General features: G+C 43.3%; 1 protein-coding gene across 6 annotated transcripts in view; it reads right to left on the reverse strand.

Moving 5' to 3' along the window:
• The window catches only part of LARGE1 (LARGE xylosyl- and glucuronyltransferase 1), a 612,983-nt gene that overhangs the window by 247,567 nt on the left and 339,213 nt on the right, over positions 1-26,203 (reverse strand). For all 6 annotated transcript variants that reach the window (XM_055396700.2, XM_088837172.1, XM_055396699.2 and 3 more), the window contains exon 6: positions 605-776. In XM_055396700.2, coding sequence (XP_055252675.1) covers positions 605-776 — 172 coding nt within the window. The remainder of the gene's footprint in view (positions 1-604; positions 777-26,203) is intronic.

Here is a 26,203-nt window from a genome sequence, read left to right on the forward strand (position 1 = left end):
CTGATACTCACACATACCTTGGGGCAGTGACAAGAGTTAACAATAAAAACTAAGAAGAAACTGACTAGAAAGAACCTCTTAGAAAGCCAAACTTACATACTTCTTTAAAATGATAAACCATCAACTTTTTAATGAAAGAAAATGTCATAAGAACATTTTCAAACACTCTATAATGAATACCCATCACCACCATCTCACAGGCTTTCTCAGCAATCAAAGTATCATTTGATAAAAAGGGAAAACCAATAAATGTGTGTCTCCACACAAGGAAGCCAACACTCAATTATGGGCATACAAAATACACACATCTGATATCTGTCTCTTACAAAGCAATTCAACAACCCTCAATTGGGTTCTTCCTATGAACACAGATCTTACCTCTTCAATTATTAAAGACATACAAGCCAATCCCTGTTTTCCTCTAACAAGTATCAAATGAGAGTAGAACTGATGCTCACCTCTATTTATAATTCCTTGTCTATTTCATTAGCATGACCTCATTAAGAGCTGCCCTCACATTAAAAAAAAAGTACAATTGCTCTTCTTGTTATGTCAGTCAAAACATTCAGATATCAGGAAAAAAAGAAAAAAGAGCTACAATTACCTTTGAACTTGTGGAACACAGCCCAGAGCTCGGCAATGTCTGTTGCAAAGGTGATATCTGTGTCGAGGACGATGACCCTCTCCAGATTAGCAGGAAGAGTCTTGGTGAGGACAAGCTTCATCAGACCATAAATCCCAGAGTAGTGTTTATTGGGGATCCAGGAAACTTCAGACTAGACAGGGAAGTGAAGAGAAAGAGTAGGAGAAAGCAAAAATCACTACATTTAATTTTTTGCATAAGCATTATAAATAGTGCCTGGTACATAAAAAGGTTCTGATAAAAATTGTTGAGTAAATGAATGAATATTTCCTTAAAGACTTGTTCATGTAATTTACAGTTTGGCTTGTGAAGCTCTTCTGGAAGAAAATGTATCTGAATCAAGGGAGGAGAGAAATGGTTTTGAAATAACTACCCCACGCAAATACTACACTCAGATATTTTAAAATAAGACTTCTGTTGTTATAGAAATTCTATAGGCTCACTGGAGAAAACAATACTCACAAAAGAAGAAATAAAATTTCAAAAACTGAAACATAACTGTATATATTTTTGCAACCGATGTCTATCCTGGATAGATATATTTCTTAAAGTCTTATTCCCTTTCTGTGTCATTAAAAATGACTACTTAATGGTATCATTAAGGCGCACACTTATCTATTTTTTTTAGAGCTACAATGGAGCAGGTTATCATTGCTCCATTCTTTTTACTCCTGAGAGTAAAAATACACAGGAAGGACCTGGTCATGATCTATATGCCACTCTTCACTGGGTAGCAAGACAGGATATACACACAGAAGGGTGACCCACGGAGCGCTACACTGAAATCCTCACATGCTATTAAGGAATGACAGGTGGCTTAGTGGTAAAGAACCCGCCTGCAGTGCAGGAGAGGCTGGTTCAATCCCTGGGTCAGGAAGATCCCATGGAGTAGGAAATGGCAACCCACTCCAGTATTCTTGGCTGGGGAATTCCATGGACAGAGGAGCCTGGCAGGTTACAGTCCATGGGGTCCCAAAGAGTCAGCCACGACTGAGCGACTGAGAACACACAAGAACAAACCAAGAAATGACAAACATCCCTCAGGTGGGTGGGAACATCAGCGAGTCACACGCCTTAGGACCATCTGATACTACTGCTACTAATAATAATGAAGGGCTAACAATAATACTGAACACCAGTGTGATGAAGGCGTCCAGAAGCACAGGTCATTTATGAAGATCACCATGGGCAGGGTCTCATCTCAGCTGCCATGGGAATCTTCATGGAAGCCCAAGCAAACTTGTTTTCAAGAAGTGAACATTTGGAATGGAACCCTTTAATGGAAAATGTAGTCGCATCACAAAAATTCCAAAAAATATTCTCCCTTTTGGTCCTTAAAATTACATTCGAGGGCACAATTTTTTTTTTTTAAAGTCACATTTAAGAACGAGATCAAAGTTTTATTCCTGAAGTTCATCACCATGTCATAAGAGTAAATAAACAGCAGCAATCCAAATGCCGAAAATTAAACTGTTCATTAAAACATGGTATTTAAAAAACTTGATAGGGGACTTTCCTGGTGGTACAGTGGTTAAAACTCCACACTCCCAATGCGGGGACCCCAGGTTCAATCCCTGGTCAGGGAACTAGAACTCATAGGCCCTAAGATCCCTCATGCAACAGCTAAAAGCCGATATTTGTTGTTTAGTTGCTAAATCAAGTCCAGCTCTGTGACCCCATGGACTGTAGCCCACAAGGCCCCTCTGTCCATGAGATTTTCCAGGCAAGGTTACTGGAGTAGGTTGCCATTCCATTTCCTTCTCAACAAAGAGACTGCATGCTGCGCCTAAACAAAAGAAATCCTGCATGTCACAACTAAAAAGTGATGCAGACGAAAAACACTGATAGCACACTGTGCAGTTGTTACAAACAATATAGATTAAGATGAAAAGAAACTGACATATAATGTTAAAAGTAAAAAAAAAGAAGAAGGTTAAAAATTGCTTTTGCTTATTAACCACTATATATAATCAAACAATATGAAAACATATCCACCCAGATTAATGCAGAGAAAAAAGAAATTGGAAGCACAGCATCAAACCACTGACATCATTTGGGGGATAATAGGAGTACAGTCTTGCTCTATAGATAGATATACATATGAAAAAGTGTTAATGCTCAGTCGTGTCTGACTCTTTGAGACCCCATGGACTGTAGCCTGCCAGGCTCCTCTGTCCACAGAATTCACCAGGCAAGAATACTGGAATGGGTAGCCATTTTCTTCTCCAGGGGATCTTACCAACCAAGGGATTGAACCAGGGTCTCCTGCACTGCAGGCAGATTCTTTACTATCTGAGCCACCAGGAAAGCCCCAGATACAGATATACATACACACACACACATATTCATGTTATATACACACATTTAATCTATATTTGCCAACTTAAAAAAATTATCAACTACTAAAGTTGTAAAGAAAAACTATGTGACATTCTTCATTTTAAACATATAAGGATCCAGCAATGGGAAACAGGAGTGTACGAAGTCAGTTTAAGAAAGCTGAAAGGACCTTTTGTGATAACTCATATGACCCATTCCATCTCTCACACCTACTCCTGCTATGTTTTCATCTCCAATTTGTTTGAAAATACCATTTTAGCTATTCCTTATTCTCAGTTTTGCAATGGCTCTTTGCATTAAGTGAGTACAATTTTGACCAGAAAAAAAGAAAACATAAACTGAACTCTTCAACATGTGTCAATTTCAAGAGAAAGAACCATTGACTGCCTAAAATCTGTCACCTTGTTCCTGGGTAGCACTGAGGAGGGAAAAAAGAAATAAAAGTTCAAATCTGGACTCTAGTCCCACACGAAGTGTTGATCTCTCTAAGCCTTGGTTTCTTTACCCGTAAAAATGGAGCTGCTGCTATATCAGAGTTCAGTTCAGTTCAGTTCAGTCGCACAGTCGTGTCTGACTCTTTGCGACCTCATGAACTGCATCACGCCAGGCCTCCCTGTCCATCACCAACTCCCGGAGTTCACCCAAACCCATGTCCATTGAGTCGGTGATGCCATCCAACCATCTCATCCTCTGTCGTCCCCTTCTCCTCCTGCCCTCAATCTCTCCCAGCATCAGGGTCTTCTCCAATGAGTCAGCTCTTCGCATCAGGTGGCCAAAGTATTGGAGTTTCAGCTTCAGCATCAGTCCTTCCAATGAACACCCAGGACTGATCTCCTTTAGGATGCACTAGTTGGATCTCCTTGCAGTCCAAAGGACTTTCAAGAGTTTTCTCCAGCAACACAGTTCAAAAGCATCAATTCTTCAGCACTCAGCTTTCTTTATCGTCCAACTCTCACATCGATACATGACCACTGGGAAAACCATAGCCTTGACTAGATGGACCTTCGCTGACAAAGTAATGTCAATACTGTCAATATGCTGTCTAGATTGGTCATAACTTTCCTTCCAAGGAGTAAGCGTCTTAATTTCATGGCTACAATCACCATCTGCAGTGATTTTGGAGCCTAGAAAAATAAAGTCTGACATTGTTTCCCCATCTATTTGCCTGGACATGGAACAACAGACTGGTTCCAAATAGGAAAAGGAGTACGTCATGGCTGTATATTGTGACCCTGCTTATTTAATTTGCATAACTTATGTGCAGAGTACATCATGAGAAATGCTGGGCTGGATGAAGCACAACCTGGAATCAAGATTTCTGGGAGAAATATCAATAACCTCAGATATGCAGATGACATCACCCTTATGGCAGAAAGTGAAGAGCTAAAGAGTCTCTTGATGAAAGTGAAAGAGGAGAGTGAAAAAGCTGGTTTAAAGTTCAACATTCAGAAAACTAAGATCATGGCATCCAGTCCCATCACTTCATAGCAAATAGATGGTTAATGTAAAAACTGAAGGAGTTTAAAGGACTCAACTGCTTGGTACACAAAAGATCCTCAGCAAATGTGGTCCCACCCTTTGTCCTGATTCTCTCTCCCCATTTCCAGTATGTACATAGCTATGCTTGGGTTTGATCTTCGGGTGAGGAAGATCCCCTGGAGACGGGAATAGCAACCCACTCCAGTATTCTTACCTGGAAAATTCCATGGACAGAGGAGTCCATGGGGTTGCAAAGAGTTGGACATGACTGAGCAACTAACGAAGAATTGATGCTTTTGAACTGTGGTGCTGGAGAAGAGTCTTGAGAGTCCCTTGGACTGCAAGGAGATACAATCAGTCCATCCTAAAGGGAGATCAGTCCTGAGTGTTCATTGGAAGGACTGATGCTGAAGCTGAAACTCCAAAACTTTGGCCACCTGATGTGAAGAACTGACTCATTTGAAAAGACCCTGATACTGGGAAAGACTGAAGGCAGGAGGAGAAGGGGATGACAGAGGATGAGATGGTTGGATGGCATCACTGACTCAATGGAGATGAGTTTGAGTAAACTCTGGGAGTTGGTGATAGACAGGGAGGCTTGGTGTACAGAAGTCCATGGGGTCAGCGAAGAGTTGGACATAACTGAGCGACTGAACTGAACTGAGCAACTAACACACTCGCACGTGTACATCTCTTCAATACTTAATTTTGAAGTCTGGGGGAATCCCTGGGATGTAGTACAGAACTGAACCTTGGGTCCTGGAGTCAGATATACCTGCATTCATATTCTGACACTGTCAATTAATCACCATGTCAACTTGGCCAAGTCTGCTAGGCTTGAATTTCTGCCATTTATAAAAGGGAGTTACTTCCAGTGTATCATTGTCGGTCAGGGTGTGGGTGAATGCGGAATTTAAGGGCAGAAACAAGGCACTGGGCAGGTTTGGTGAGGGGAAGAGTTGGGGGCCGTTACCACTCAAGGCATGAAGGGCCAATGACAGCTGCTGCTAGTATCCAAAGAGGGGAGTCAGATGAATAAGCCCCTTAGCAGGAGCAGTGACCTTCAGAAGAGAGACATGGCCTTGCTGCAACAATCCCTCAGGATGGATCAGGGAGACAGATCTCAGCTCCCAGTCTCCTCCTACCCCTAGGACTCCTGCCAGGGCAGCCCACTGGGCAAACCCAAACATAATCTAGTGAGAAAGTAAGCTTGGGGATGCAGCCCTTAGGCATCAGCCCAAGGGGAAGTGTGAAGAAAGATGAGAAAGAACCCAGAGGGACAAACCTAACACAATAGAATGGCCATTGATTTAAACAAATGATGGCAAGATCAAAGCACCAAGCCTCACACATCACAGATACAGCACACATCTGCAGGATGGCTGAGGAGATGGAAGGATGCATGGACAGGCAGATGGATGGATGGACAGACAGATGGATGGCACAGGAAGGTGAGTGATTAGTCACAAATCCTCACCAAGCAAGATGCAAAGCTACAGCTGGAATCTGCCAGGCGAAATGTTTGTGTTCCTTCCCCAAACCATAGTCTTCCTTTGAAGTCAGCTTTCAGGCCAGCCATCACCTTAAGATCTGATGACTGAGGACTCTGAATAATTCCCTCCCGTGGGTTTTGTAAAACTCTTCCTTGTGTAAGCCTGGGTCTTTGGAACTCAGCTTGGTTTCCTCACTCCCCTGAGAATTTGCCTGAACTGAAGCTTGGCAATCACCAGCCCATGCCGCAGAGTCATGCTATTTAATCAGACCTTTGATTAACTTATTCATCTATTTTGGTTACCATCAAAGCAAGAGAGCTTGGTGGAGACTGAACACCAACATGTTGGGTTAAGCCGTCTAATTAGATGGCTCCAACTCCCGGCTTTATTTTTCACACACAGGCGAGGCACTCAGATGCATCACAGAACAGTAGGACTACAGGAATAAAGTAATCTCAACATAAGCCCAGGCCTGAACGTCGCCCCAAGTCCCCGATTTAATACATAATCAATTAAGTTAGAGTGTTCAATTAGAGGTAAAGGAAGCATTTGAACGAGTTTGTATTCAGAAAGAAAATCCCAGAAAGAAAACTAAGGAATCTAGAGGGGGGAAGAACGTGTGGTGAGAAGCAGATGTATTTGTTACAAATGGCTCCTTCTCTTAGAAGAAGCATGGAACCTGTGCCCTCTGCCTCTGTCCAAATCTTGCTCTTCCTTCAAGTCCCAACTTAGAAGGCACCAGCCTCCGGCCCCGCTCCCTGCTGCCCAAGGCTGGGTGAGAGGGCTCCCAAGTCAAGCTGTTTCCTTTCCTTTGGCACAGCAAGCCATCACACTGAGTCTAATTTTCCATGTCTCTTTCCAGCTCTGGACTAGAAATCCTTGAGGTAGGCATGATGTCGTTCATATTATGGGAACAACACAGTCATTTGATCATGTGCATGACTTCAGACTTAACCAGGTCTCAGTTCAAATGCCACCTGTGACATTTTCGCCGATTAGGAGAAGAGGCATCTGTAATTGCTTGGGTCCAGATCGGTATAGCACATTGAAAAAGGCACAGCTTGTTGAGCCCCAGAGCCTGGTTTTTAGCACCAGTTCTAATAAGCTTATAAGCTATGTGACTCAGGCAAGTCACTTAACCGCCATAAGCCTCAGTTTCTCATCTGCAAAATGGGAACTTCAAATACTCACAATACTGCTGTTAGGATTCAGTTCAGTTCAGTCGCTCAGTCGTGTCCGACTCTCCGCGACCCCATGAATCACAGCACGCCAGGCCTCCCTGTCCAAAGCATCTATTCATTAAGAGAAGGGAAGTAAATGGGCTTCCCTGGTGGGTCAATGGTAAAGCAGCTGCCTGCAAAGCAGGGGACACGGGTTTGATTCCTGTTCCAGGAAGATCCTCACGCCTTGGATAATCTAAGTCCGTGTGCCACAACTATTGAGCCTGTGCTCTATTGAAACTGCCAAAGCAAACGCGCCCTAGAGTCCATGCTCAGCAACAAGAGAAACCAGAGGGAGAGACCCAGGAACCACAACTAGAGAGGAGCCCCAACTCACCGAAACTAGAGAAAAGCCCACACAGCAACCAAGACCCAGCACAGGCAAAATATACATATAAATATATAAAATTATTTTTTTTTAAAAGAGGAGGGAAGTAAAGTCCATTTCCCTTCTCCTAATGCGTGTGTGTCAGTGCTACCCAGATTTAGACGATACATGATTTGGAGTCTAATAAAGCAAAGAGTCGGAGAACTGAACTGAAAGACAAGACATTCAACCCAGGGATAGAACTCAGGTTTCCTGCATTACAGGTGGATTCTTTACCAGCTGAGCCACAAGGGAAGCCCAAGAATACTGGAGTGGGTAGCCTATCCCTTCTTCAGCGGATCTTCCTAACCTAGGAACCGAACCAGGATCTCCTGTGTTGCAGGCGGATTCTTTACCAACTGAGCTATCAGGGAAGCCCATGGTATTAACAACTTTGACAATAAAAGGGAAACAGGGATAGTTCTGACAGGGAAAATAAATCACCCGTATCTTTCTCCTATATTTCTGGATATAAGATTAATAAATCACAAACTGGGATCTACTGGGAAATGTGAAGCCCTCTCTAGTGAATCTTCAAATTGGACCACACATCCTAGGTTTTAGGAGAGGGAAAAAAATGTGTGTAAGTGGTCACCCATATAACCTTTAGGGTGAGTCTCCTGGTACAATCCACACTGCTACTGATCTCACTTCCAGCCTACATACAATAAACTCCAGTCCAATCGAGGATATTAAATTCTTGGAATCAACAGAAAGAAAGTAAAAGTGTTAGTCACCCAGTAGTGTCCAACTCTTTGCAACCTCATGGACTGTAGCCTGCCAGGCTCCTCTGTCCATAGAATTCTCCAGGCAAGAATACTAGAGTGGGTAGCCATTCCCTTCTCCAGGGGGTTGTCCTGACCAGGAATCGAACCCAGGTGTCCTGCACTGAAGCCAGATTCTTGACCATCTGAGCCACCAGGGAATCAATGTGGAGAAGACCATCTTCAGAGGCAAGCTACAGAGACCTGGAAGGCGTCATACAGACTGACCCCCAGAGTGCCCTGTAGAAACACCACCACCTCGCTGGGCAATGCCCTAGCATGTTCTTCATCACTGAACACGCCAGAGGGTTCATGTAATTAAAATAATAAGAAGAATGAAGGCCAGGTTTATGTTAATGGACAGATTATTATCCTTGCAATGGCTGTTAATAATTCTATGCAGACATGCTCTAGGATTTAATTAGCAAAAATGCAACTCAGCTTAAGAATACCACTGAATGCACTTACATAAAGGAGCATAGGCAAATCTTATGGGGGCATTGGGATGCCCCTATAATGATAATACTATCTAGCCTTTGCTGGGGCTTGAGCTGTTTACTGGCCATCAGGCTCTGTGAGGGGCTCCCTGCAGGGGAGACAGTTCCAAGGTGGCACTAGTGGTAAAGAACCCACCTGCCAATGCAAGAGACAGATGCAACTTCGATTCCTGGATTGGGAAGATCCCCTGGAGAAGGAAACGGCAACCCATTCCAGTATTCTTGCCTGGAGAATGCCATGGACAGAGGAGCCTGGTGGGCTACAGTCCATAGGGTTGCAGAGAGTCAGACATGACTTAGCGACTGAGCACGGAAGCACGCAGGCACTGTGGGGAGAGCATTCTATGAGGTATCTTATTTACATTACTTCCAACCAGACTAAAGGTCAGGTATTATTATCCCACTATATGAACTTTATTGGAGAAGGAAATGGCAACCCACTCCAGTGTTCTTGCCTGCAGAGTCCCAGGGACGGGGAAGCCTGGTGGGCTGCCGTCTATGGGGTCACACAGAGTCGGACACGACTGACGAGACTTAGCGTATGAACTCTGGGGGGAGGGGACCGAGTTGTTTCCCTTTCCTCAAATTTCAGTCCCCCAGGAACGGAGGAGCCTGGTGGGCTGCCGTCTATGGGGTCACACAGAATAGGACACGACTGAAGCGACTTAGCAGCAGCAGCAGCAGCAGCATCCTTAGATACTCTACTCTGAAATGATGGAGTGTTTCTTTCTTTACCCCTCCCATAGTTACTGGTCTATTCAGAGCTGTCCTCCACTCCTCTGGGCTAGTAAACTGTAGGATCGTAGCCAAGCCCCTGCCTCCATCAGTGAAATCTATGTTCAGCAATAAGCAGTTTTTTTTCAAGGCGATTAAATACAAAGCCTTCGGAGTTGGGTATTCCTGAATTGAAAATCTCTGTGGATCTTAATTTTCTCATCTGAAAAAACAGGAGTAAGAGTAGTAGAAACAGTGTCAGACTTTATTTTTTTGGGCTCCAAAATCACTGCAGATGCTGATTGCAGCCATGAAATTAAAAGACGCTTGCTCCTTGGAAGGAAAGTTATGACCAACCTTGATAGTATATTAAAAAGCAGAGACATTACTTTGCCAACCAAGGTCCGTCTAGTCAAGGCAATGGTTTTTCCCGTGGTCATGTATGGATGTGAGAGTTGGACTGTGAAGAAGGCTGATCGCCGAAGAATCGATGCTTTTGAACTGTGGTGTTGGAGAAGACTCTTGAGGGTCCCTTATACTGCAAGGAGATCCAACCAGTCCATTCTAGAGCAGATCAATCCTGGGTGTTCATTGGAAGGACTGATGCTAAAGCTGAAACTGCAATACTTTGGCCACCTCATGCGACGAGTTGACTCACTGGAAAAGACTCTGATGCTGGGAGGGATTGGGGGCAGGAGGAGAAGGGGACGACGGAGAATGAGATGGCTGGATGGCATCACCGACTCTGTGGACATGAGTTTTGAGTGAACTCCGGGAGTTGGTGATGGACAGGGAGGCCTGGCGTGCTGTGATTCATGGGGTTGCGGAGAGTCGGACACGACTGAGCGACTGAACTGAAGAGTAGTATATCTTCCTACCTTCTTAGGGAATTTCTCTATTTCTAATCTGGAATCTTTCCTCATAATCCTAGAAATATTTTCTGCTCAAAATAAATTTCTTCAGCCAGGACATGGAAGCAACCTAAATGTCCGACAGAGAAATGGATAAAGATGATGTAGTACATATATACAATGGAAGACTCAGCCAATCCTAAAGGAAATTAACCCAGAATATTCATTGGAAGGACTGATGCTGAATCTCCAATACTTTGGTCAACTGATGCGAAGAGCTGACTCACTGGAAAAGACCCTGATGCTGAGAAAGATTGAAGGCAGGAGGAGAAGAGGCCGACAGAGGATGAGATGGTTGGATGGCATCACCAAGTCAACGGACGTGAGTTTGAGCAAACTCTGGGAGGTAGTGAAGGACAGGGAAGCCTGGCATGCTGCAGTTCATGGGGTCACTAGGAGTCAGACACAACTTAGCAACTAAACAACAACAACAATTAAAAGGAATGAAACTGAGTTACTTATAGAGACATGGGTGGACATGGAGACTGTCATACAGAGTGACCTAAGTCAAAAAGAGAAAAATATCGTCTATTAATGCATATATGTGGAATTTAGAAAAATGGTACAGATGAACCTATTTCCAAAGCAGAAACAGAGGCACAGATATAGAAGACAGATGCATGGACACCAAAGTGGGGAAGGAGGGGCACTGGATGTAAAGGGAGATTGGGATTGACCTGTATACACTATTGATACTGTGTATAAAATTGATAACGAATGGGAACCTACTATATAGCACAGGGAGCTCTACTCAGGGTTCTGTGGTGACCTAAACGGGAAGGACCTAAAAAAGGGGGAACATATGTGTACATACAGCTGATTCACTTTGCTGTAGTGAAACTAACATGACACTGTAAAGCGACTATATTCCAACACAAACTTTTTTCAAAAAGGAAAAAATAATACATTTCTTTTACCTATCCACTTTTTCCTGTGGATTACAAATCACCTTGACTCATTTTTAAAAGTTAAGGAAGAAACCATCCTGGCTGCAGAATGTCTGAAAAGTCATTTGCCTTTCATGTTGTTTCTGAGTGGTTGTCTTGGCAACCAACCTGTGTGTTCAGAACATAATTGCTGAGAAATGGAGAAGCAGCAGCTCAGGTGGGTGGGTGGGTGGTGGACCCTGGGCCATGCCATGGAGGGTTGTGAACTGAACATAAGTTCGGGAGTCTGAACGGCCAGATTCCCACTGGTGAGCACACTGCTCTCATCGTCAATCTGCTCACCCATAAAAGAGAGGAAATAAATACGTATCCCATGAGGTTTGCAAGAGCACTAAACGAGGCAAGAGAATTAAAGGGTCTGGTACAGTGTGCGCAAAGCTGCAAGCGCTCAACATAAGCTTTTCAACTGGCTAACAGCTCGCACTCTGGAGTCTGACCGCCTGGCTTTGAATCCTGGCTCCATCACTCACCAGGCTGGGTCACTTTGGCCAAGGAATTAAACACTGCTCCATGTACCTCTGTTTTCTCATCTGCAAAATGGGCAGCCACACATAACATACTCCATGGGCTTGTGAGAATTCTGATCCTGTATATAGGTATTGACTATTATTTTTAATTGTATTACCGAAGATATTTAGAAGAATAGAAAAGATGAGATTCTTACCTACAAGATAAAGTCATCTCCATTTATATTTACCCTTGCCAGCAAAAAAAAAAAAAAAAAAAATGCTCCAGTTTAGCTCAGTTGGAATCATTTAAATCAGCATTGACGGAACACTTAATATGGGTCAGGTACTGAGAAGGGGCTAGGGACTAGCGTCCACAATGAATAAAACATGGCTGGTGCTTGAAGAGTTTATGGTCTAATGGATATTCATTATCCTTTGCTGCATAACAAGTTACCTCAAGACACAGAAGCTTAAAACTGCAATAATTGTTTATTATCTCACACAGTTTCTGTGTTAGGAATTTGGGAGCCCACTTTCTGGGTGGCTCTGGCTCAGGATTCCTCACAAGGTTGTAGTCAAGACCTTGGTTGACCTTATAGACATCTGAATGCAATGGGATCTGCTTCAAGATGGCTCACTCCTACTACATGTCTGGGAACTGATGCTTGTGGTTGGTTGGTGTTCAGTCGTGTCTGACTCTTTGTGACCCCATGCATTATAGTCGCCCAGGCTCCTCTGTCCATGGACTTCTCCAGGCAAGAATACTGGAGTGGGGAGTCACTTCCTTCTTCAGGGGATCTTCCTGATCCAGGGATGGAACCCGGGTCTCCTGCATTGCAGGCAGATTCTTTACAGTCTGCACCACCAGCGAAGCCCACCAGGGCTGTTGGTAGGAAACTTCAGTTCTTCACCAGAAGGACCATCCCATAGGTCTGTCTGGATGCCTTTACAACGTGGCGGCTGGCTTCTCCCAGAGTAAGAGATCCAAGAGAGAACAAGAAAGAAGCTAGGATGTCTTTTATGACTTGGCCTCAGAAGTTGCATGGTGTCATTTCTGCAACATCTTATTGATTATACAGGTCAGCCTTGGGAGACGTGGGAAGGGATCAGACAAAAGTGTACCAGGAGATGCTGTCATTGAGGGCTATTTTAGAAACTGGCTATGACAATTCCAGTACTAAGGTGGTAATAACTGGACTACGAAAAACTCCAGGTGTATGCACAGCAGCAACCTATAAGAAGGACAGTCAAAGGAGGGTGGCTGGAAGGAAGGGAGAATAATCACAGATGTCTGGAAAAGATGAGCCTTCAAATTGATCTGGACAAAATGAGCTGAAAGTTGAGTTTTTCAAATATTTAGAGAAAAGCAGGATGGGAGAGATGTCTGCATCAGTGAAGGCACAGAATTATAAATAAACAATCGTGTGTTTGTGTGTGTAAAATAAGTACAATCTGATATATCAAGGTAAAGCCTGAAGCTGGAAGTGATGGAAAAGGCCTTGGGGAGGAGAAGACAGACAAGTGTTGGAGTGCTCTGGATACCATGCTAAAGAATTCTGGACCATATCCTAGGGCCTGGGGGAAGAAACAAAAGGTTTTCACTAGCAAAGACACAAAATCTCAACTGTACTTTTGAAGTATACTGTAGCAACCCATGGAAGAGAAAGATTAACAGAAGGCAGTTGACAGGCATCAAGACCTTAGAGGATGCCTACAGAAAATGCAGATTGCCAGGATCATACTCAAGAGTGATGATTTATCAGGTCCAGAGTAGAGCCCAGAAGTCTGAATTGTTAACCAGAGCACAATGAATTCTAATGCAGGTGTTCTAGAATACACCCTAAGAAACACTAACTAGGAGAAATAGGAAGCATTTATTTTTTTCAGGAGTTGTTGGTGGAGTCATTTACACTGGATCACCAGGCAGCTTACTGCTCAGAAACAAGATATAAGATAGCCCTGGGACTTCCCTGGCAGTCCAGTGGTTAAGACTTCACTTTCTAATGCAAAAGGTGTGGGTTCAATACCTGGTTGGGAAACTAAGATTCCACATGCCTCCCGCCTAATAAAACAAAACATAAAGCAGAAGCAATATCGTAACACATTCAATAAAGACGGACCTTCCCTGGTGGCTCAGACAGTAAAGCGTCTGCCTACAATTCCTACCATGTGGGAGACCCGGGTTCAATCCCTGGGTAGGGAAGAACTCCTGGAGAAGGAAATGACAACCCACTCCAGTATTCTTGCCTGGAAAATCCCATGTATGGTGGAACCTGAGAGGCTACAGTCCATGGGGTTGCAGAGTTGGACATGACTGAGCGACTTCACATTAAAAAAAGTCTTTAAAGATAGCCCTGAACTTGATAGGGTTGGATGTATAGGGAGAGAGGACCCTTTGCAAAGACTAACAAAAGAAAGTGTTGATGGAAGATCAGGGGTGCTTTAGATAACCCTATGTCACATGGCATGGAGGCTTCCTGGCTATTCTACCTCTAAACTCAGAAATCCCATTTCAATAAAAGCAGCTCTAGGTCACCTCCTGTGAAATTCTAAGTGACCAGTACTAACAGGAGAGCTAAGTGAAACAGTTCCCATCTTCCCACAATGGGGTCTCGCAGGAAACCTGGTAAGAACCCCCAAATTAGTCTTTATGGGTGACAGCGACCTTATGAGGTGTCAATGAAAATTTATTCAGAAAATATAACCCCAGCTCACTACGAGGCATCAATGAACATTTATTCAGAAAATATAACCCCAGCCCAAAATGAGTTATCTGACTTTAACCTGAGATGCTCATTATTCAGAAATCGACTGAGCAGCCATCTTCCACAAGCATAATTAATTCAAGGATGATGACAAAGGCACAGTGAATCAAGAAGAATGTGGTCACGGATCTGGAAACACGTTCCTCCCAGAATCAGTGGCAACAAGACCCCTTCCTCGCTCAGGCCTGGCAAGAAGTGTCCTCTATTTAGCTCTGTGAAGCTTGGGGGGATTGGTCACTGGAGCATTTATGGATCGTCTGAACCTCTCTGAGTACTTTATGTTATGAAATGGAGCGTTTCAAAGCACTGGGAGTTCTGATTTGTGAACTGGACTGTTACAGTGGTTTAATTTCCTGAAATATTGCTGCCTTCTTAACTAATAGATTTTTCAATGCACTGAGGAGAAAACTGCATTAGCTCCTGCGTAGCCTGGACTTAATATTTTTAGAAGCTGCAATTCTTCTTATTATAGTCCACAGTACGTATTTATGTATGTCTACTTAGCACAGTGTCTGACACACTGAGGCACTCAATGAAGAGTTTTGAAAAACTGGAACAATACATGTAAACAAGCAACGCTTACTGCGAACCGTTCCTTTGACGGGGATACATTGGTGAACCCGCTTCACTCATTCATTCGTCCTTCATTCCTTCCTTCAAAGATTAGATGAATGCTCAGAGATAACGGTACAGTTGAGGAGACACAAAAACGATTTCAAAAAGCATTATTACAGCATTCAAATTAGTGGTTTATCTTGATGGGGGCTGGAGGAGGTAGGGTGATGGAATGGGAAGGCATCCAGGTATAATTGGTGACATTGTTCTAGTTCTAAGTTAGATAGCGTGGTGCTTTATTGGTATATGTCATAATCTATTAATCCGCAGTCTTCAACCATTTGTATATGCCTGTGTGTACAGAAAGACATCACAAAGGACCAAGGGGGAAGAATGTGACCTGGAGTGAACCTAGCAATTAAGGGGACCCAGCTAAAAGTCACAAATATGTACAAATATACCCACACACACATGCACACTCAGATCCTGCTAAGAATGCAATCACTTTGCTAGTAAATGTGAAGAAAAAAGAAAACTCTTCTTCCCTTACCATAAATTACTCTTTAGCATTCATTCTTTAAAATTGCAAAAATTTTGCTTCTTGCAAAAAAGCAAAAATTGCTTCTTGTGGGATGAAAAAATCTTGGGTATTACTATGATTTGTTATTAAAATCTACTGGGCGGACAATTAAAAAATATATTAAAAGCCTCCTGGGGAGGGGTGGGTGATAACACTTTTTTCAAAAAAGTTGAAAAACTTTACTCTGTAGGATTATACGACACCAAACTAGCTACAAAACAGAAAAGTGTGTGAAAACAGAAAAGTAAACCCAAACCTGAATCCAGACATTTGCATGTGCTGAGCTTAGCAGTTCTTCCTGCCTTCCTGAGTTTAATCAGAAGGCAGCTTAATCACAAAACATGCCAGCGATCTGTTCTTAAGTTCACCTGGAGAGTGGAGGATACTTTACTGATTCTCACCCTCTCACCCCCATTCCTCCTCCTCCAGGCTCACCACCTCCCTCTCAGGGAACCATCTAAAGGGCAGCCTCAGAGGCTGCAATTAACTAGGCCCCATGCTGCTCTGCGTTAATGAGCAGCTTTTCCACTTTCAGAGGGCTCTGTCATCCTTTGAGGTGAAGCCTTTGCCTGTGACCCTCTCTGTTCCCAGCTTCAGAGATCCGTCCTGCAGGTCAGCTTTACTCTAAACGCAGGGGAGGGCAACGCCAAGCAGGGAAGGAGGGTTAAGGAGGATGAACCAGAGGTGTCACTTAATTAATTTCTGGTTGGTTTGAAAACTGTTTTCTTTTAATGAAACATGGAAGGCAAAACTCTCCTGGTGTTGTAAAAAGATCCAAAGGAGAATCTCGTCAATGACAGTCACAGTGTCTCCTGGCTCACAGGCAGAGATGACCCTCTTCACTGGTCACCCCTTTACTCAACTCTTATAATGCATCTAGGAAACATTAACCAAAGGTTCTAGTATCATTTCAAATATTTTAACCTTGACCTTGAAAGCCTTGTTTTAAGATGCCTTAGACCGGACTGGGATATATTGGCATCTACCCCCATAACAGGCCCTTACTATTTATATGAAGGGTTGCCAAGGAAACCAGGTGTGGAGGATAGCTGCCTCACTTGTCTAGATTTACAATTTATCATATGTGAGAATGCAGAATGCAACAGAATGTCACCCTTAGAAAGTACTACAGATGATGGTGCATGGTACAAGATAATTCCATTTAAGCCTTTGCTTCCACTTGGGGATTTGGTTACTGATCAAAGGAATTCCTAATGCTTTAAAACCCCCTTCAAAAAAAAAAAATCACCTAATTCTGAAAATGACTCATTTATCTAAACATTCCTTGTGTGTGCCAGATTCTGTACTAGATGTTATGGGAATAAAAAAAACAAATGTGGAACATTCCGATTTCCTAGGAGATCACAGTTAAAGGAAAAGAGTATTATATTTATGATAATTACAATAACAGATTTGTTGAATACTCACTTTGTAACAGACACTGTAAGAAATTTACAAATATTATCTTTTAAGTTACACAATAACCCTAATAAAGTAGATTTCAAGGAAGTCACATAATCCTGAAGAACTATAGGAGCTGGGGCAGAAAATCTGATTTGCTTCGTTCCAAAAGTCTTAATCGTTGTGGAAACCGACTCAAAGAAGATATTCAAATGATCATTAGGCAGTGAAAGCTAAATATAAAGTCTTATTAGAATTCTTGAGATAGAGCACCAACTGCACGTGGAAGTAAGAAGTAAAATCAGAAAAGGAGAAGGGGACCACTATACTGAGCTCATACTTGCAAGACAAACGAACACTGCAACACAGTGACAGTCAATGCAACTAACAAAGTCGCCAACCTTCTCAGCACAAATGTACAACGTCTGCAGCCTTCCAAGTGGTCAGTAGCATTCTACTAGGCAATCTGTTAATCACATCAAATAAAAACGCAGAAAGAACAGCTTGAAAAATAAAGTCTAGATCCCCAAAGCCTTGTTTCAAGATAACTTAGACTGGAGATACACTGGCATTCACCCCCTTAGCAGTCCCTGTGCTGTACAGTAGTTCCTTGCTGGCTGGCTGTTTATATACAGTAGCTGTTGTTCAGTCACTCAGTCATGCCCAACTCTTCATAACCCTATGGACAGTGGCATGCCAGGCTTCCCTGTACTTCGTAATCTCCCGGAGTTTGCTCAAGTTCATGTCCATTGAGTCGGTGATGCCATCAAACCATCTCATCTTCTGTCACCCCCTTCTCCTCCTGCCCTCAATCTTTCCTAGCATCAGGGTCTTTTCCAATGAGTCGGCTCTTTGCATCAGGATGTCCAAAGTATTGGAGCTTCAGCATCAGTCGTTCCAATGAATATTCAACGTTGATTTCCTTTAGGCTTGATTGGTTTGATCTCCTGGCTTTCCAAGGGACTCTCAAGAGTCTTCTCTAGTACCACAGTTTGAAAGCATCAATTCTTTGGCACTCAGCCTTCTTTATGATCCAACTCTCACATCCGTTCATGACTACTAGAAAAACCCTAGCTTCGGTTATATGGACCTGTCAGCATGTCTTCATGTACCTGTTAATCCTTAGCACCTCAAGAGGGAGCCAGAGAAAATCTTGACCTCTGATGCTCAGCCTTTTATATGAGCAACGCTCATAGCAATGCTCAGACGGCCCAGAGCAAAAGCCCTCTGGAGGCTGGGTACCCTTCTCCAGAAAGTGGATGAAGATCAGCTGCAGTCACAACCCAGATGAGAATCACCTGGGCCCACTCCCAGGCCTGTTCCAGAGAAAGTAGCTTGGGGTATCTAGTGCTTGTTTTGGTTTCATAAAGATCGCACAGGAGTGATGCTACATACAATTAAGGGGAAGGGCTGGCATTGTTTTTTGGGTATTGTTTGGCATTAAAAAAGCTATCAAGTGATTCCTTTGTGCAATCAAGCCTTAGGGACCCAACAACTGGGGAAATGAACCAACCGATCCATGCTAACTTCCGGCTGGGAACATCAACACTCAGATTAGCGGCACAACTTTGTAAGTTCAGCGTGCTGCTGTTACCTGCACAGATACCATCAAGTGCCTAACTACAGATGTTTGTTTGTTTTTCACTCTCTGGTGTGGGAATACTTAAGCCTTCTTGATCTGAAAGCAACCTGGAATAATGAAAGGAGCCTGGACTCAGAGTTGGAAAACACAAGTGGGAGTCTGGTCCATCCTTGGCTCTGTCTCTCAGATTCAACATCTGAAAAACAGAGACAAAGCCATTGACGCTTGTTCTGGGAGGCTGAGGATGGGATGATGCACACAGAAGCAGCTAGCAGGAGGCCTGACAGGGTCTGCACTCAGCATCTGCTAGTTAATCCTGAATCCAGAATAAGGAATGTTGTAGTACTTGACAAGCAGAATAAAGGTCTGCTCACAGGGAGGGAGTTCAGAAGGCCAGTGCCTCACTACAGCTGCCAGCACCCGTGAGTCCCCTCGCTTCTTCATAATGGCTGGTTGTGGAGGGGAGGGCTTATGTATTATGTATATACAATGTAAAGGCAACAAGCACACTCAGGGACACAATGTACATTAAATAATAGCACCATATTAATAATAACAGGGGATGAGAAAGGGGAGTTTCAGCAGCACTATTATGCCTGTGAATAAGATGTTGATCACTGCTTGCTATTTTCTCTACAAACATATTATTTAGCCAGTAGTGAGCAGATTTAAAACCCAATGGGGTTCTTGAATTCAGCCTGGCTGAGTGGTTAAATCCAATGAAAACATCCTAGTTAGGTAAGTTTTTCGCCAAGGGAGTTGAGTATATAAAAGGATATTTAACAGGTCAGTTTCTAAAGATGTCCATCTTTCAAAAACAATAATAGGAATAATGATGGCAGTGATAAAATCATGGATGCAGGGTATTGGCTAGGTTTGCAATGCAGTTTCATATCTCTTTCATTTGATTCTTGAAAACATTCTGTGAATTAAGCAAGGAAGGAATTTGTATCTCCATTTTACATACAGGAAACTAAAACTTCAAAACATCATCATCCACAAGGACCTACTAAATAGCACAGAGAACTCTGCTCAATGTTACGTGGCAGCCTGGATAGGAAGGGAGTTTAGGGGAGAATGGATTCATGTATGGGCTTCCCAGGTGGAACCAGTGGTAAAAAACCCGCCTGCCAATGCAGAAGACATGGGTTCGATCCCTGGATCGGAAACATACCCTGAAGGAGGGCACAGCAACCCACTCCAGTATTCTTGCCTGGAGAATCCCATGGACAGAGAAGTCTGGTGGACCACAGTCCAAAGTGTCGTAAACAGCTACCCTCTGGTTGCACAAGACTGAAGCGACTCAGCACACACAGATGGACACATGTATATGTAAGGCTGAGTCACTCTGATTCACCTGAAACTATCACAAAACTGTTCATCAGTTAGACTCCAAATAAAATTAGAAACAAAAAAACCAAAACAAACAAACAAAAAAATAAAATTAAAAACAAACAAAAACATCATTGTTCAAAGTCCCATAGTTAGTAAATGGTAAGGTTGAAACCCGCTTCTTCCAACCTTCAGGAAAATCACTTTTATAAACTCTAGGGCCTTCTGATGTCTCTATGTGATACTCTGATTTGATTATGGGAAGCAGACAGAATTTACAGACTGTGAAGTCCTGTCTATTGTTCTTACACAAGAAAACTCACATTTTGACACCTTTTGCCAAAATCCAGTTGGTGATATGGTACAACGTGGTGTGAAAACTTGAAATGTTTCCAAGTTTCCTATTCAATGTTATCCTTGTTTTGCAATAATCCTGGAGTGCTTTACATATTTCAATTAGGGGCCAAAGAGGATCTGGCCCCTTGGTGTCCCAAATGAGGTCAGAGTTATGAATGAATATCACCGTGGACAATGGGGTCCTCAGGTCAAGCGTCCAGTAACGAACATCTGCTTACGTTTGATGTGACTGGGAATAAAAAGACATAAATCCATCTGGCTGGTCTCTGACATAGGAACTTAATTTTCTATCCCATTGCCTTCCAAAGCACCACAGGTTAGTCAGGGCTTGCCTAAACAGTGGAGTCACGCTTCTTTTTTTCAGATTCTGATGCAGTGCTTCTCAACCAGGGGTAAATTTCCCCCCTAAAGGGCATTTGGCAATACTTGGAGACATTTTGGCTGTTGTGACATGAGGGAAAGGATATTATTGGTACCTAGCGGGTAGATGCTAGAGAGACTGTCAAACATCATCAGATAGGATGGCCCCCACGACAAAGACATATCAGGCCCAGAACATCAAGAGTTGAGTCCCCTTGATGGGAAGTTTTAGTGAAGACTCAGAAAAACGTGTGGATGAATAGCAGGATCTTATTTTGATCCTGGTACGAGAGTATACATTTTGCTCAATTTTGACCTACTCGAAAATTCTACATTATCCAGAGTTAATTAACTGCTTCTGAGGAAAGAGGTTAAGGCTTTAAAGTCTTCAGCATCTTGACTTAAAGAAAAAGTGACAAGTCCACAACCCTCCACAAGTAAGAAAGAGAATTAAATGAGGCTTTACAAATGAAAGAACATAAACTTGAGACAAACAAGAATGTCCAGGGGCAGATTCAAGAAAGAGATTTAGTTGGAGCAATGAACCCTCCACAAGAGGGATTCCATGTTTCCACGTGGCTGAATGTCTCCTCTGCCAACCAGGTAAGTCTCATCTTAAACTCAACTTTACACTGAACCAAGCATGCTGCAACGGAAACTCTAATATTCTGGCCACCTGATGTGAAAAGCTGACTCACTGGAAAAGACTCTGGGGCTGAGAAAGACTGAGGACAGGAGGAGAAGGGGGTGACGGAGGATGAGATGGTTGGATGGCATCACTGACTCAATGGACATGAGTTTGAGCAAACTCTGGGAGACGGTGAAGGACAGAGGAGGCCTGGCATGTGGCAGTCCATGGGGTTGCAAAAGAGACATGACTTATCAGCTGAACAATGTTGATAACCCTAACCCTAGCAGACAGAACCCCTGCTTCTCCCACTAAAGCCTGTCTCTTCCTCAGTTTTCCCAACCTTTGCTAATACCACCGGGCACCCACCAGCGTGTTCCAGAATTCTAGGAGTTGAACTTGACTCCTCTCTCCCTACATCATCTGCTGTTAACACCTACCTGCCTTTCAAGGCAGTCACCTGGAGAGGATGAAGGCAGCCTCCAGAGGCAGTTTTTTAACAAAAACACTTATGAGTGTTCTCTTTGGGAAATATCATGGCAATCAATGGTAGATCTGGAGCAGAGGAGCCAACTCTATTTTTTCCTGATGTTTTACTCATCTCCCATGACATCTGACCACATTGTCACCAGGTCTCTAGACATGAGAACCTTAGGCTTGGTATCTTGGACTTACCGGTTCATTTTAGCAATGCCCCTGGGCAAAGAGCTGGCTGTCTGTTGCACATTATCTAATAAATAAGAGATAAAGAACTTCAGGCAGGAGTTTAACAATGCCTATCCCACCCAGCTGCCTCTTTTGCCCTCAAACCCACTGAACAGGTCAGGGAAACTGGTTTTGAAATGAACTCTGAACGTAAAATGAAAGTTCAGTTCTCCAAATGTAAGGCCAATTAGGTCCACGCTCATCTGCTACTAAGCACGCTTCTCTCCACCTTATTTACTCCACAGGTAACACACTCCGGCATTTGTGCATCTATTAATTATCTCCCCATACAAGCATCCTTTTCTTTTTTTTTTTACCAGCATCTAGTATTTTAATCAGACAATGTACTGTGGGTTTTACATGCATGAGCCATATTCCTTGGTCAATATTATTTTCTTTGTTATAAGATAAGGAAATAGGCTCAAGGAGGTTAATTAAGTAATTTGCCCACACAACATCTGAACTCAAGATTATCTTAACGGAAGACTATGATGATCTTTCTACCCCGATAGGTGGGCTTAGATTTCATAAGCGTTGTGTGTGCTCAGTCATGTCTGACTCTTTTGCAACCCTATGACTGTAGCAGGCCAGGCTCCTCTGTCCATGGGATTTCTCAGGTAAGAATACTGGAGTGGGTTACCATTTCCTTCTCCAACAAGCATCCTTTTCATCCTTTGTGGAAGACTCACAGTTTTTACCTTGGAAACTCCCTTAGTGCTTTCCAAGACATTTTGCAAATAAAAGACATTCCATTTGTTTTTCGTTCAAATGTGAACACAATGACTATTGGACAGTGAAGACCAGAGGCAAAATGATCCAATTTCCCCCTCTATAGGCATCCTGAGCAGTGCTGGGAGATACTTTCCATAATCTAGTTTATTGGGTGCTTCCCCAATGAAAAGGTGTAGCCTTCATAAGTGAAAAATAGAAAGAAGTGCCAGGCAGATAAAAGAAATGCATTTCTTTCTTTTCTGACAGAAAAAGTGCAATGATAAGGGTATTAAGTTTTATAGCTAAGCTCAACAGATCATAAGCAGGCAAAGGAGTTCCGCTTGGGGAAAGCTACTCTCTTCTTCAGGCAATGAAAGCCTATCGTTAATTCGTAGAGCGAGATAAAAAGCCCTCCTCCTGTTCTTGATAGTGATGTACCTAGCATGGGGAATGATTCTGTCCCTTCCAGAACTCACACTGCCCCCAGGCCCAGCTCCAAGTCCCATCTCTCCCGGAAGCCTTCCCTGACTCTCCAGCTGGTAACAGACTGCCACTGCACTGTTTCCTATTTCTCCGTGCTGTGCTCAGTCGCTCAAGTCATGTCCAACTCTTTGGGACCCCATGGACTGTAGCCCACCATGCTCTTCCGATCATGGAATTTTCCAAGCAGGAATACTGGAGTGGGTTTCCATTTCCTACTCCAGGGGATCTTCTCAACCAGGGATCAAACCTGCGTCTCTTGTGTCTCCTGCACTGGCAGGTGTATTGTTTACTGCTGTACCACCTGGGAAGTCCCTCCCTATTTCTCTGGTTTCCAATTAAATCCCTGGAAAAGACATTAGCTTCCCTGCATCTGCATTCTCCACAGTGTGCCTTCAGCCCATCCTTATCTCCTGACTGATTGGCACCCAGGCACCGACCTGAGTTGTTTCCTCTTAATTAGGAGAGAATTCAGCTACCTATTAATTAGAGTCAGCACCAGCTTTCCCAAGCCAGCCAGCTGCCCTGCGTTGCTGGGAGAATGAGAACTATTGGCAGTCCCTTCACCTTGCTCTCACTGCGCGTGTGTGAGCACCTCCTTGTACAGACTAAGTGCCTCAGGAAATCCCAACAAAGCCAGACAACCCAAGCTCCAAACTAGTTAACTCAGAAGTCTCAGATGAGAGAGAGAGAGAGATGGGGATGGCAACACTTACAGTGATCACTCCTGCTTCCTAAGCATGCATTTTCTTCTCACAGTAAACCTGTCGAGGGTAGTGTGAGAGACTGTTTGCCCACCCTAAGCCACTCTGCTCATTCGCAGCTGTAAAGACGGCAACCTGACTCCCTCCCCCTGCAACATACAGACACACACGGAAGCCCTCACCTGCCCAGTCCCCTCTGTAGATGTGAGTGGACATAGGACGCAATCATGGCCAATGCAGCTGAGGAGAAGTCAGCTGGGAGACTTGGGGAGAAAGAGTCCTTCCTTGGTAGAGAGGAATAAAGCTTTTCTTTTTCCCTCCCCTGTCCTGTGAGGAGATGACTTCTGGATTTGCAATGACCACAGTGACCATGAGGAACCCAAGAGAGTCCCCAAGAGGACTACCAATCTCATATAAAACTGTCAAACTTTGGGCTTCTTGCTATGTGAGAAAAAATAACTAAGTTGTTTAAGTCAACAACTTCCCTGGGGTCTTCCCCCCCGCAACTTGAACCAACAGCAATCTATTTGATATAAGATCATAACGTTAAAGACTAGGAAGCAAAACACTTTTGTTTTAACCAAAACACTTTCAGAACTTCTCCTGAGAACTGCTGTAGTCCAAAATGGTTAAGTCTAGAATAGATGAACCAACAATATTCTGACCACACAGACAGAGCAAGCGTCTCTGGGGCTGACAAAACGGTGTGAAGCAAATTCCTAATGCTCTCTCCCCACATTAGGCCCCATTATCTATTCCACAAACACATCTCAGATATGATCTGAGTCAGGGCTACCCAAGCCGTGCTGCCCTCCAGGGATCGATTTCATGGAAAATAATATTTCCACTGACCAGGGCAGGCGGGATGGTTTCCAGATGATTCAAGTCCATGACATTTACTGTGCACTTTATTTCTATTATTATTACATCAGCTCCACCTCAGATAATCAGGTATTAGATCCCAGAGGTTGGGGGACCCCTGATCTAAGTGAAAAGGATGGGTTCTCCAAAGGACAAAAAGCCCTGAGAAATTCTTAGAGGTCCCTCCAACCAGCTTCTCGCCAGCAAGCCCCTCATACATAAATGATCACACCCCTGACAGCCATAATGCGTATTCAGGCACGTTGGACCCCACAGCACGTGAGCTCTTATACCCGTGAACAAGCCGTGCTGCCCTCCAGACTGGGAGAAAAGGCTCTTCTTTTGGTTACCTATCTGTGTCATGTCACTATCTTCTCTTTCCTTTTCTCCCTCTTTCCCTCCCTTCTTTCAGAAAGAAAATCATACTTCTTAAAAACTGTGGTACTATAGAAATTTTGTAAAATGGACCAACAAAGAGAACTAGATTTCTAGTACCCAGAGGGGACCTACTATTCCTTTTGCAATAATTACTGTATAGATGACTTCAAGGTATAGAAGTAGCATTGTCTTTTTTTTTAAACTTAGTATTACATAGAAAGTATTTTTCATTTATTCACGTGACGCTCAACTTTATGTTATTAAATCAACATGTGTGTGTGTGTTAAGTCATTTCAGTCATGTCTGACTCTTTGTGACCCCATGGACTGTAGGCCACCAGGCTCCTCTGTCCATGGGATTCTCCAGGCAAGAATACTGGAGTGGGTTGTCATGCCCTCCTCCAGGAGATCTTCCTAACCCAGGGATTGAACTCACATCTCCTAGATCTCCTGCATTGGCAGGCAGGTTCTTTACCATTAAATCTTGTTAAAAAGAGTGATTTTTGAGAAGCTTCAGATGTGTCATCGTAAGGATGTACTATAGTGTATCTACCCTTTCACCACTGTAGAGACGTAAATTGTGTCTAATGTTTGCTGCTGCTAAGCAAACAATACCACAATGAGACTCTGACCACACATTTTTGCATCATCTAGCTTGTATATTGGAGAAGGAAATAGCAACCCACTCCAGTATTCTTGCCTGGAGAATTCTCAGGGATGGAGGAGCCTGGTGGGCTGCCATCTATGGGATCACACAGAGTCGGACACGACTGAAGCGACTTAGCAGCAGCAGCAGCAGCTTGTATATAATTTTAAAGTATCTTGATAAGTACTGCCAAACTATTAAAAAGAAAGGTTACTCTGATATTCGTTTATAACAGACACTTTCATGAAAGTTAGTCCTGCTAGATACTCACCAATATTAGGTGATACACGCTTAAAGTTTTTGCCATTTATATTGTTGTTCAGTCGCTAAGTCAT

This window comes from Moschus berezovskii, chromosome 6 (assembly GCF_049115385.1).
Source record: "Moschus berezovskii isolate FMDL1 chromosome 6, NW_MosBer_1.0, whole genome shotgun sequence".
Taxonomy (NCBI): domain Eukaryota; kingdom Metazoa; phylum Chordata; class Mammalia; order Artiodactyla; family Moschidae; genus Moschus; species Moschus berezovskii.